The sequence below is a fragment of the Leucoraja erinacea genome, chromosome 4 (genome assembly GCF_028641065.1).
Source record: "Leucoraja erinacea ecotype New England chromosome 4, Leri_hhj_1, whole genome shotgun sequence".
NCBI classification, from domain to species: domain Eukaryota; kingdom Metazoa; phylum Chordata; class Chondrichthyes; order Rajiformes; family Rajidae; genus Leucoraja; species Leucoraja erinaceus.
In genome coordinates, this window is record NC_073380.1 from 9,795,140 (window position 1) to 9,809,320 (window position 14,181).

General features: G+C 40.3%; 1 protein-coding gene across 6 annotated transcripts in view; it reads right to left on the minus strand.

Annotated features, from left to right (window-relative positions):
* LOC129696142 (NEDD4-like E3 ubiquitin-protein ligase WWP1) overlaps positions 1–14,181 on the minus strand; it is a 93,802-nt gene that overhangs the window by 2,166 nt on the left and 77,455 nt on the right. For all 6 annotated transcript variants that reach the window (XM_055633655.1, XM_055633652.1, XM_055633654.1 and 3 more), the window contains 6 exons: positions 12,168–12,301; positions 9,695–9,835; positions 7,855–7,975; positions 6,646–6,750; positions 4,894–4,990; positions 3,416–3,488 (listed from right to left, as the gene is read on the minus strand). In XM_055633655.1, coding sequence (XP_055489630.1) covers positions 3,416–3,488; positions 4,894–4,990; positions 6,646–6,750; positions 7,855–7,975; positions 9,695–9,835; positions 12,168–12,301 — 671 coding nt within the window. The remainder of the gene's footprint in view (positions 1–3,415; positions 3,489–4,893; positions 4,991–6,645; positions 6,751–7,854; positions 7,976–9,694; positions 9,836–12,167; positions 12,302–14,181) is intronic.

Here is a 14,181-nt window from a genome sequence, read left to right on the forward strand (position 1 = left end):
GGTACTCCCGGCGTATCGCTGTGGAGTAAGTTCCTGGATTTGGTGATGGTTGATGGACTGTGACTTCGGAAATCGGTGGCTGGTGATACCCCTGTGTGCTGCTCGCCTTTCGTGGGTGTTTGGGCGATGCTTTTAGAGTGGCATAGGCACATAATTATGGTGCATTTTACAGATGGTAGACAACGCAGCCCCAGAAACTACCATTATATTCCATCGTGCACGGTGTGAATCCAACTAATGGAACATCATTCCTCAACTAGCACCTGTTTCTATTTCACCGTGGTGCCTTATTGAGTCAAGTGCTGGCTCAAACTATGGGGAAAATAAACTTTGCCCCTTATGCCAGCAAAGAGAAGTGTGGTTTACAGTGTGTAGCTGGTGCACATTGCAGTCACAACACAGACGTGGTGGAGGAAGTATGGAACGAGCTGCCACAGGAGGATGTTAAGGCATGGACTATCGCAACGTTTAAGAGACAATTAGACAGGTACATGGATCGGATCAGTTTCGAGGGATATGGGCCAAACTCAGGCAGGTAGGGCTAGTGTGGATGGGATATGTTGGTCGGTGTGGGCAAGTTGGGCCGAAGGGCATATTTTCACGCTGTACGACTATGACTCATTTGAATGGAGTGTCAAGCAAGTTGGATGCTCTGTGCCTTGTATCATTGGAGTCATTCTTATCCAGGCGTGAATGCATTTCATCACATTCCTGACGCATCATGCAGGTAGTAGAAGGGCTGCAGAATGACCGAGACAATCATGAAGTTCTGGACAAAGTGGGTGAAAACCAAGTTGCTCGATATCGCTGATTACACAACACCTTATGTAGGTAATTTGATAAACGAAAACACTGACAAGGTGATAATGCACATGATTGGATTCTTCATGTTCTCTGTGACGTTCCCAGGCAGTTTTGCACTAATGGGTAGATGAAAATGAAACAGCATGGATCGGGATATGACCAATTAAAACCTTCAGGATTATGGCATGATGACTAGTTCCATAGCCTCTGCTGAATCCCAGCATAAGAACGCCGGGTTTGGTGGTGGCAGGAACCTCAGAAGAAAGTGAAGATGGATTATCCATTGGCTCAAAGAAAAAGGTCTGTCCCACTTAGGTGATTTAATAGGTGACTAGGCTGTCGCCACATGGTCGCTGAGGTGTCGCCTGTATGGTCGTGCGTCGTCTCCTCAGTTGCCCAAAGAATCGTAGTGTTTTTGGTCGCCGCTGGATTTTGAAATGTTCAAACGTTTTCAGGCGACAGTTGGCTTGACGCCAATGAGCGTAGCTTGACTTCTCCTGACATAGATGCTGTCATAGGTTGTCGCCGGTGCTGACTTCTGTGAATTCCATTGGTGACTACGCATGTCACCCTACGTCAACCGGCGACAGGTACTGGCGACTGAATTGTCTTCAGTTGTCGCCGACTGAGTCCTAGCTTGTCGTGGGTGGACGTAGGTTGTCGCAGGTGTGGTCGTAGGTGGACATCCTAATGTGTCGCCGGTTGTCGGTAGCTTGATATCGATTAGGTGGTAGGTTGTTGTAGACATTGTCGTAGATGTTGTCGTAGGGGGGGTCCAGTCGCCGGATATTCGACTATGAGAGTCGCCAAAAAAATCGCCAAAGTGGGACAGGCCCAATAGACACATAAAGCTGCAGTAACTCAGAGGGTCAAGTAGCATCTCTGGAGAAAAGGAACATGTGATGTTACGAAGAGACCCTTCTTCAGATGGGCTCTTATCCACTGGCTTTTTTTGGCTAAAGATGGTTACAAATGCCTTAATCTGCTCTGGCATTCATGCGATGAACTTTACGATAACTGAGGATGTGGACGTTTTTGAAGTCTCCTGCCTTTGCTTGCTATTCAAACAACCGGCATTATTCAGGTGGAATACAGTGTGTTAAGATCGAGGTCGGATGTGAATTGTTAAAATTGGGATTGATCAGATGTGTCTTGTGCATGCAGCTTTTTCTGCTTCATATGCACGTATTTCTCTGTTGCAACTTCACCAGGTGTGCACCTTATTTTTGCACAAGTCTGAAACTGTTCATCAGTGGCCCAAGTGACTTGAGAGTGGAAGGATGTGTATTTCCAGATTAAAGTGCCCCATGGTGACTCATGAATTGAGTTCCGAGTAGCCAGATCTATTCAGAAACACTACACTATAAATGTAGTGGCAAATTTAGATGGATATACTTTATTGTCACATGTACTTAGGTACAGTGAAATGCTTTGTTTTGCATACAACCTAGACAGTACACATTTTGGTGCCAACAAAGTTACAAAAGTACCGAACAGTCCTATCTATGACCTGCCGGGAATAGTGAGACATTGAGGGGGATAATACGGCCACGCAGTGACGTAGCGGTAGGGTTACTGCCTTACAGTGCCAGGGATCCTGGTTCAATCCCGACCACTGGTGCTAGTCTATACGGAGATTGTACATTCACCCGTGACCTGCGTGGGTTTTCTCTGACACTCCAAAGATGCACAGGTTTTGAGGTTAATTGGCTGGCTATAAATGTAAAATTGTCCCTAGTGTGTTGGGTAGTGTTAATGTGATGTGTTAGTGAAGAAAGCAAATGGCACGTTGGCCTTCTTAGCAAGAGGATTTGAGTATAGGAGCAGCAAGGAGGTCCTACTGCAGTTGTACAGGGCACTGGCGAGACCACACAGAGAGTATTGAGTGGGTTTGGTAATTTGAGGAAGGACATTCTTGCTATTGAGGGAGTGCAGCGTAGGTTCACCAGATTAATTCCCGGGATGGCGGAACTGACATATGAAAGAATGGATCGACAGGGCTTATATTCACTGGAATTTAGAAGGATGGGAGGATCTTATAGAAGTACATAACATTTTTAAGGGAGTAGACCGGCTAGATGCAGGAAAAATGTTCCCGATATTGGGGGAGTCCAGAACCAGGTGTCACAGTTTGAGAATAAAGGGTGGGCCATTTAGGATTGAGATGAGGAACAACTTTTTCACCCAGAGAGTTGTGAATCTGTGGAATTCTATGCCACAGAAGGCAGTGAAGGCCAATTCACTGGATATATTCAAGAGAGATTTAGATATACTGCAGCTGTTAGGAATGACGGAATCAAGGGATATGGGGAGAAAGCAGGAACTGGGTACTAATTTTGGATGATCAGCCATGATTATATTGAATGGAGGTGCTGGCTCGAAGGGCCGAACAGCCTACTCCAGCATTTATTTGCTATGTTTCTAATGGGTGTGGACCTGTTGGGCCGAAGGACCTGTTTCCACACTGTATCTCTAAACTAAACCGGAATAGAACACCTAGGCAGACTGGGTTATGTGGAGATAAAATACCAAAGACATTGCATAGGTAATAGATATAAAACCGCAGCATTCCTACTGCAAATAAACACGAATGCATTGATATTTTACTCACCAAGTGTGACTTCTGGGCAGCCATGTTTCTTTACCAACCTTTTCAATGCAAAACTTTTGCGGCCCATTACTCCCTGTGGAAAATATCAATTATTTTCCCAGGTTAATCAACTACAATGCTTCTTCAAAACAGGTTATACTGTCATGCAAGGTTAAATATGTACAAACGGTCGTACAAGTGAGTAAGTCAGTTAATTTATTTAATATATTTATTAGAAGGTACGAATATTTCACAGCACCACACCACAAGTCATTGTGGAAAGTGGTCTATAATTTAGCAGACTGTTTATTAATGACTGTTTCCCTGTTAATTATCACATTCATTCTCGGGATTTTGAGGGCTGGCTCATAAGGCAGATATTAATGGTGCATCGTTAGTTACCCTCAAGAAGACAGAGGTGGGGAAATGAGTGATTTTCTAAGCTGCTGAAGTGAATAATTAACGTCGACTGCATGAGACTCTAGATCCTTCACTTCTTTGTCTGCTAGATGCTCTACTTGTCTAGCAAGTATTTGATTCAGTGCAACCAACCAGTGCAACCCCTTTCCACAGCCCAGCTCTCCACCCAGCTCTTGAGCTCATTCATCAAAATGGCAGAATATGTGTTGAAAGCTTTCATATTAATTATTATTCTCTTTACTCTCATTATCCTAGTCCTTTATTTTCATATTAATTTGTTCATCGCACTTCGTACCAAATTGACTATATTCGTATCCATGCTCTTATTTTCAGTACTTTGCTAGAAACACGTCAAAAACTTTTGGGATGCAATGGTTGGATTCAGCGCCAGAGTCCAGGGTGCAATTCTGACTACGGGCGCTATCTGTACAGAGTTTGGATCTTTTCCCTGTGATTGTGTAGGTTTTCTCCAGGCGCTCCACTTTTCTCCCACATGCCAAGGACATGCAGGCTTTAGGTTTAATTGGCTTACGCAAATTATCACTAGTGTGCACAGACTAGAACTGGTGTACGGGTGGGTGATTGTTGGTCAGAGTGGAATCAGTGGGCCGAAGAGCCTGTTTCCACACTATAAATCTAAACTAAACTAAAACTGGACAAATCAACTTTGGTGGCTCTTATGCACCCTATAATGACAGTTTATGGAGCAACAAAGATATAGGCAAACTAATTAGATGGAGATTAAGTACATTGTAAAAGTAACAAATTGAAATAAAAATTATTCTCAGAGTAGCAGAGAAATGGAGCAATGTGCCTCTATAATCAGAGTTCTTCCACGTTAAAAAAGAAACCCGATTTAATCATGCAACTTGCATGTTAAAGGGAAGAAAACAATAACAGAGTTTAGAAAATAACATTATGTACACAGCCTTTGTTCATTATTGTTTATGTTTCCATATGATCTGATGGGAAGCATCTGCAATCATATTCTAAGCATTAAACTGTTCAAACTTGAAGAAGCATCCACATTATTTGTATCTAATCAGTACAGCTGTAGAAGCTGCAATATTGTTGTCTACCTAGTAACTCAGCAAATCCTCCCAATGGTAAACGGCAGGTACCAGTGACAAACTGCATCAATCGTAAACGCACCTCATTGTCCATCTCCTTCACAAACTAGAAAAAAATAAATTCAAATTCATCAAAGGCAACATGATACAAATTTATATAAAATATGAAATGCAATTCCAAAATGAAGGATATAATCCCTCTTAAGACTGGTCATTTTTGGTTATTAAGCGTATCAAGAGATATGTGATCTGCAGTACCTTATATCCATATACATTGATTTGTAACGTCACCTATTCCTTTTCAGAGATGCTGCCTGACCTGCTGAATCTTGTGTCTATCTTTAGAATGATGCCTCCCTTTATTTCTATCAATAAGTTGGGGCATGTAATTGTAAATTAGATTTAGGTTCACACTAAAATGTTTTGTTTTAATACAAATTGAATGTACAATTTGAATAAAGAGTGCCCAAGAGATCAAATTACATTTATTCCCCAGGCTGTTAAAATAGTATTGTACTCAAAGTCATTTATGCAGATCTTTTTACATTCAGTGGACCTGACTGACTCCTGGTTGTATCTCAAAGCTACTCTCAACTTAACCATAACCATGTTAAAAATGTTTGAAATAATTTGATTTGCACAATTGAGGTATACTTTAGGATTTCTCAAATTAATTTTAGCACAAAATCTTTCAGGGCATTTATTTTAGAACATAGTAACCGTCCATTTTTCTTTTCCTGAATTGAGAATTTAAAACATGACATATAAGTAATGTTACCTAATCTTGTCACTACTTAAAGAGATGGTGGGTTAGAAAGCTGCATATCCACATATGCTGATGGCATAAAATTAGGCAGCAACGTAAACAGTGTTTGTATGACACCATTTTTGTTAAAGTCTGAACAGATGAGTTACCCAGACAAAAGCCAGATCATCCACTTTGATTCTGAAAAGGAGAGAGTTGACTATTTTTTGAGGAATTAAATACTAGCAATAGTGGAACTCGAAAGAGGCTTGGTGAGATCATTAAATTGTTATGGACCCACCCAGTATATAATTAAAACTGCTAAAAGAATGTGTTATATGACAAGGACTGAAAAAATGAGTACTGGCTATGGTTTAGCCTTACAAAACCCTGTTGAACATGGAATAGTTCAGCACAGGACCAGGCCCTTCACCCCACAATGTCTGTGCAGACCATGACCAGCATATAGTTGGTCTGGTTTAATCCACAATTGCAGTCACAACAAAACATGATTCTTGTGCAACATGGGCCCAGGGAAATAGACAGATATATCATTCATAACAATGTATGATACTTGAATAGATTGAAATGCAGAATCTAATCCAACATCTAAGCACTGTTTTTGATTGGGGGATTTTAAATAATGATTCAAAAGACATTAAAGAAAGACAAAATGAAAGAGTATTCATTCCAGAATTTCACCTCCTTTAAACCACCATGTACAGGTAATTAACTACATTTAGAGTTATAACAACATGTGAAAGAAGGAACTGCAGATGCTGGTTTACACTGAAGATAGACACAAAAAGCTGGAGTAACTCAGCGGGACAGGCAGCATCTCTGGAGAGAAGGAATGGGTGACGTGACGTCACCCATTCCTTCTCTACAGAGATGCTGCCTGTCCCGCTGAGTTACTCCAGCTTTTTGTGTCTATGTTTTGAATGATAATATAACTAGCAAGCTTAGAATAGATGTCTTTGTTTGAGGGGGGGGGGGGGGAATTCAATGATTCATACCTGCCAGAACCAAATGATTTGTTTACTGTTTCTTGTGTAATGGCGGTAGACTGTGTTCCTTTGCCAATCTGTAAGATCGACTTCCTGCATACCACAGAGCATAACCTGTACAGACAGAGACAGTGAGGCTTTAATAGGTGACTGCAATGATCAGTTTCAACGAGCAAGCCCACAGTGTTAATTAATTATTTCAGAAATGTGTTTAAACATTGGTCAATAGACAATAGACGATAGGTGCAGGAGTAGGCCATTTGGCCCTTTGAGCCAGCACCGCCATTCAATGTGATCATGGCTGATCATCCCCAATCAGTACCCCTTTCCTGCCTTCTCCCCTTATCCCCTGACTCCACTATTTTTAAGAGCCCGATCTAGCTCTCTCTTGAAAGCATCCAGAGAACCTGCCTTCACCGCCCTCTGAGGCAGAGAATTCCACAGACTCACCACTCTCTGTGAGAAAACGTGCTTCCCCGTCTCCGTTCTAAATGGCTTACTCCTTATTCTTAAACCGTGGCCCTTGGTTCTGGACTCCCCCAACATCGGGAACATGTTTCCTGCCTCTAGCGTGTCCAAGCCCTTAACAATCTTATATGTTTCAATGAGATCCCCTCCCGTCCTTCTAAACTCCAGAGTGTACAAGCCCAGTTGCTCCATTCTCTCAGCATATGACAGTCCTGCCATCCCGGGAATTAACCTTGTAAACCTACGCTGCACTCCCTCAATAGCAAGAATATCCTTCCTCAAATTAGGGGACCAAAACTGCACACAATACTCCAGGTGTGGTCTCACTATGGCTCTGTACAACTGCAGAAGGACCTCTTTGCTCCTATATTTGATTCCTCTTGTTATAAAGGCCAACATGCCATTTGTTTTCTTCACTGCCTGCTGTTCCTGCATGCTTACTTTCATGATGTACAAGGACCCCCAGATCCCGATGTACTTCCCTTTTTCCCAACTTGACGCCATCTTGGTCATATTCAAGATTATTCTATGTTATTATTCTATGATTCTACTGACCCTAGATTTTAAATATTTGCATTAAAATTATATTTTACATCATAAATTAACATCAGTAATTTATTTACTCAAAAACAAGGTGAGCAATGTGCAAGATAAAGTAATACTCTATCAACTTGAAAAGTTTCATTAGTTTTCAATGAACTTATTTTCTCCAAACAATAAAACTTTAAATAGCAAAAGTAACAAACTCACCTCCAGCTCCTTTTCATCAAAATACTGGAGCCACTGTAGAGGTACAACCTCATTGAAGCCATCCAAGAAAGCTCGGGTCTGTTCTTCCACCCCACGAGTGAACCGCCATTCTGCCATGAGACTGTAATGCAGAGGTCATCATTTCAAGTAATTGCGTAAATAACACTTTTTTAAGTTTAGTTTAGTCTAGAGATACAGCCTGGAAACAGGCCACGTTCCCGATGTTGGGGGAGTCCAGAACCAAACTCAGTCCGCGCCAACCAGCGATCCCTGCACACTTACACTATCCCACACACACTAAGGACAATTTACATTTATAGGAAGCCAATTAACCTACAAACCTGTACGTCTTTGGAGTGTGGGAGAAAGATCTTGGGAGAAAAATCTTGGGAGAAAAACCACGTGGTCACGGGAGAGAACGTACAAACTCCGTACAGAAGGCACCCGTAGTCGGGATTGAACCTGGGTCTCTGGCTGTAAGGTAGCAACTCTACTGCTGTGCTACCGTGATTAACACTGAATCAATGTAAACTGCACACTGCGAGATATGTCAGGATCAAATGAAGCAGCATGTGAATTCTGACTGTACCAAATGCAGTAGGCGAATGACAATATCTGGAAGAGACCAGCACGACTAGAAAACTCAAGAACAATAGTAAATAAAATGGCTGGATTAAGCAGACAGTCGGGTCCCATCATTAATTTCCACTCACTTTCTGTTGGCACGAAATATCATTCAGCTTATTCACACGGGAAATCACTCCCCGACATTTTGTTTGTTACAGAATACAGCTTTACCCGTGTACTCAAAATACTCTGTATACATAGTGGTTAGCCAACTAAGTGTGTCAGTACCTGCACTGTTAATCAGGAGACAGAATTTCAAATCCCACTTTGGCAGCTGGGAAATTTACATTTGGTTAACTAACATGTAATTGGAATTAAAAATATATGATCTGTAATGGTGACTAGAAAGCAGCCGGAAAGTAGAAACCTAATGTTCTCTGGAGAAGGAAATGCCTGTCCTTTTTATATCTGACCACTGGGTGACACCAGACACAGAGTATGCCTTTTGAAACAGATCGCGATGTAAGTCATTACATTCAGGTGCAATTAGAAAGGAATAAGCAATACCTTCTGGTTTAATCATCAATGTCCCTATCCTTTATACAAATAAATAAGTCTTAAATAATTTATCCATAGGGGAATTGTTGAATTCTTAATGGACCATAATTTACAAAGATTTGATATCATATACATTTGATATAATTTACAACGATATTCACTCATACCAATTTCAGCTCAGTTTAAGTTTATTGTCACATGTACCAAGGTACAGTGAAAAACTTTTGTTTGCTAATGAGTCAGCGGAAAGACAATACATGATTATAGTTGAGCCATTCACAGTGTACAGATACATGATAAGGGAATAATGTTTATCGAGTCCATAAAGGTCCATCGAGCCTGCTCCGCCATCCGATACCAGCGTAACTATCTTTCCCTCTCAACCCATTCTCCTGTCTTCTCCCTGTAATTTTTGATGCCTTCACTGATCAAGAATCCAGCAATCTCCGCTTTAAAAGTACCCAGTGGCTTGGCCTCCACCGCCGTCTGTGGCAATGATTCACCACCTACTGGCTAAAAAAACTTTGCCTCATCTACATTCTAAAGGTATGTCCATTTATTCTGAGGCAGGTGGAAGTATGAAATTGCAATATGATAGAAACAGAGGCAATTTCACACTAATTATAGTTAGAATGGATAAACGAATTGAAACGGAACAGACTATGATTTGAACACATTATAACTGATGAGTTTTGGGTTAAGAAAATATTCTTACCCAATGTATTCTTCTTTATTTTCCTCTGTCACCAAGATGTTTGATCCTCCTGGCTTCAGTTCATGAGAGGTAACTTTTCCTAAAATTTCCATATCAACAGCAAAATACATTTCCAGGCCACATTCCTCTATATTGTTATCCCTATAAGAAACGATTTGTTAGTGGTATGAAACATTGATGCACTTATCTGTGAATGAGATATTATTTGCCATTATAATATCAACCCTCTAAGATTCTGTTGTTGGTCTTTCTCCAACTGTTTACTAGGTGATGTCCTGACTCATATAGATCATGAAAAGTCAACTGATTTCAGGAACAAAAGTACTGCATGATCTTCAGGTTCAGGAATAGCTTTTTCCCAGCGACCATCCTGGTATTGAACACTACAAATACCACTAAACTACAAACTGTCTTGGTTACCATAGAGGGAGTGCAGAGACGGTTCACCAGACTGATTCCTTGGATGTCAGGACTGTCTTATGAAGAAAGACTGGATAGACTCGGTTTATACTCTCTAGAATTTAGGAGATTGAGAGGGGATCTTATAGAAACTTACAAAATTCTTAAGGGGTTGGACAGGCTAGATGCAAGAAGATTGTTCCCGATGTTAGGGAAGTCCAGGACAAGGGGTCACAGCTTAAGGATAAGGGGGAAATCCTTTAAAACCGAGATGAAAGAACCTTTTTCACACAGAGAGTGGTGAATCTCTGGAACTCTCTGCCACAGAGGGTAGTTGAGGCCAGTTCAATGGCTATATTTAAGAGGGAGTTAGATGTGGCCCTTGTGGCTAAGGGGATCAGGGGGTATGGAGAGAAGGCAGGTACGGGATACTGAGTTGGATGATCAGCCATGGTCATATTGAATGGCGGTGCAGGCTCGAAGGGCCGAATGGCCTACTCCTGCACCTAATTTCTATGTTTCTATGTTTACACTAGGGACTTCGGGCGTTTGTTTTGTTTGGCACTAGTATTGGGGTTTTTAATTCAATGAACTTTAAACAAAAAAATGTTGATTATGTAATCCATTGAATGAGGCTACATGGAAGAATTTCATTCTTCTGTTTTGCAACATATGCAAATTAAACACTCGTGACTTTTAATTATAACTGCCATCAAATAGTTAAACGGGCTCATAAGAAAAGTAGCAAGTGCACCCTAAATTATTTTCCATGGTTCGAATAGAAAACTTATGTAAACAATGTAAAAAATTATACATCTGTCTGAAATGTTATAACCCAAAATCGTGATTCATTTATGCCTGTTCCAGTTGAAACCAGTGTGGTTTTCCACTCGGTTTGTAGCATTTAATGTTTATTACTACAGTTCATCTGCAGAAGAAACGTAAAATTTCACCAGAAATCATTGTTAGTTCCTATCAGTATTTTTTAAAATATCTTCTCCAAGCAGTTCAAGGTGAAATATAATGAATTCTATAGACCAATGGGTAATTCTAAATATACACTTCAGGGGAAATTTAGTTATACGCACACAGTTTAGAATTGTGTTTTTTTACTGAATTGCTTCTGACATGGATACTGATTTAAATCATGTTTCAGAATAAAACATTTCATTAATGTTGGTCCTGATGAAAGGTAATGGACCCAAAACATGAATGAAATTTTCCTTCCACCAACAATAAGTCCACACAGCTAGTTACATTCATTGAATATGACCGAGAGATCCTGATGCAGTTTTAGTATTATAGCAAAACATAGAGCTATCACAAATATAAACATTAAAAAAAACACTACACTCTGCTTAAAAAAGCCGATTTATTACTTCCAGTGGTGCACATTAGGTAGTTAGTTAAAAATTAATTACTTTTGAATATGCAAAATCTTTCAAAACATGCCAATTTGTAGACTCTCTTTGGTCACCATTAACATAAAGTCAACATCAACTTATTGATTTAGGCATTCGTGGTGAGATGAGCATAAGACTTAACTTTAAACCATGGTTGAGGATCATGGACATTTTGAATCAAACTTGAACAAATGTGGATTATGCCATTTTGGGCTATATAAAGCCAGCAATCAAGCCAGCAATATACAGCTTTTTACTTTGTAAATTAGCCACAAATTAACAAAAATCTTAAATATTGGGAGGAAAAAGCCATTACATTTAGGCTAGGATAATGCACATTCCCATTCCTGTTCTCCTGGTGGCCATTTCCCAGACTTTGTCTACAATGCCAGGTACGATTAGAAGCCTAGACTCTGGCTGCATTCAGAGGTGCAGAAAAAAAAGAAATACACGTCTCTTTTGCAAAACATCCCATCAAAGTCTAGAAGTCCGGAATGTCCCTGGATCAGAACTTCATTAGCAGATTTGGGTTTTCACTTTAATCAATTCAAATTTCCAATCTGTTAAACTCCACCCAATATCAATTTGAGAGTTGAAATTGAGTCTAGATTGATTGGCACCTATCCACTTAACAAGGTAAAATTACAGAAAGCCTAATATGAAATGCCTACCTAATCCAGATAAGGGAATTGTAGAACTCGGGATCAATTGATTCCAGATCCTTAATCGTGAGCTTCTTGTTCAACATACGTTTGTAGAATGGCAGTGAGAATCCAGTGTCAATAAATTTTCCATGGAAAAGAGCCTACAAAAAATACAATATTGCTGTAAATTGTTCAATAAAGAACATATACTAATTTGAGGCAAAGCAAAGTTTTTCACTGTATATTGGTGTACGTGACACGTTTAAACCAATCTACCAATTTCCTTGTGACCCATTCTCTCTCATACACCTGTTAACACCTCTGGCATTCTCCCACTGGATGCCTTCACTCGGGATTATTTACAATTTAGTTTAGTTCAGTTTGGAGATACAGCGTGGAAACAGACCCATCGAGTTCACATTAACCAGCGAACCGGCACATTAACACTACCCTACACACACTACGGACAATTTATAATCATACCAAGCTAATTAACAAACCTGTAGGCTTTGGAGTGTGGGAGGAAACCAAAGAGCTCAGAGAACACCCACGCATGTCATGGGGAGATCGTACTAACTCCGTTAGACAGCACCAGTAGTCAGGATCGAACCTGAGTCTCTGGAACTGTAAGGCAGCAACTCTACCGCTGCGCCACCATACCACCTAATTCCCAATTAATTTAGCAACTTCTATGTCGTTGGGACGTGGAACGAAAAAAAGAACATCTGTAGGAAACCCACACTGTCATAGGAAGAATGTGCAAACTCCACACAGACTGTAGCAGACTGGTCACAATGAAATCTGGGAGCTGTGAGACAGCAGCATAACCTGCTGGGCCACTGGGCCAGCTTGTGCTTGCAATAACCCTAGGTTTTTAACCAACCTTATTTCATGGCGCATAACCAGATCTAAAATAGCAGTTCCTTAGTCTGTTGATCTAGAAAACTATCTTAACTGCATTCCATTGACTCAGTCCATTCTTATTTCTTAGTTTCACCCAAACTGATTTTACATCTTGATTTTCTGACCCAAGGTCCTCTATGTAGTGTTGGTTGAATCGTTATTATCGAACTTATCCCTCCTGCCTAGCTCATTTAAAAATAAAGGATGCAGGAATATTTAATGTCAACCTTGATCACTGAAACTATGAATGCAAAACAACCATTTTATTAACCCTGTTCGATACATTTATTTTTTTACTAATGATTCACAATTTTAGAAAAATGCCAATAGGTTGAACATTTTTACCTCTCTGACCTTTTCCAAAATAACTGCTTGATTTTACCTAAGTCAGCGCTCTACAGTATTTATGTGTGGGAAGGAACTGCAGATGCTCGTTTAAAGCCGAGGATAGACAAAAAAAAAGCTAGAGTAATTCAGCGGGACTGACAGCATCTCTGGAGAAAAGGAATAGGTAATGTTCAAGGATGCAGGGGAAGTGTCATTGATGTTGCTCATAGACTTGCATCCTATTACGCATGTAAATGTGCAACCACCTTTGGACAACAATTCAACCCACAGCACTTTCAAAACACACTTATTTAATGCCAATGGATTTAATCAGTTCAGATTATATTTATAGCTTGTTCAAGTTTAAGTTACAAGTACATTAAATTAAATGCTTTCTGCCACTGACCATTGGTTGCTTTTCCAGTGAGTCATAGAGTGATACAGTGTGGAAACAGGCCCTTCGGCCCAACATGCTTGCACCGACCAACATGTCCCAGCTAGTTGCCCCACCTGTTTGCGTTTAGTCCATATGCCTTTAAACCTGTAATTAGTCATCTAGCCATCCTGCAAACCTCTTCAATGATAATATGCTTGGGATCATCAATTGGGAAAATAATGAAGTGAGTGTTCCTGCATGCTGAGCTTCAAAGTCTTGCATTTCAATGCCAAACAAGTTGCAGATTCCACAGTCATTTCCCTCTTTGATATCACACTATTTAACCAGTAGAGGGCAGGCAGAACCATTGTTTATGGACCAGTACTCATAGTGTTCTCAACACATAATTTGCCTTTGCTCATTTTCTGCATTCAT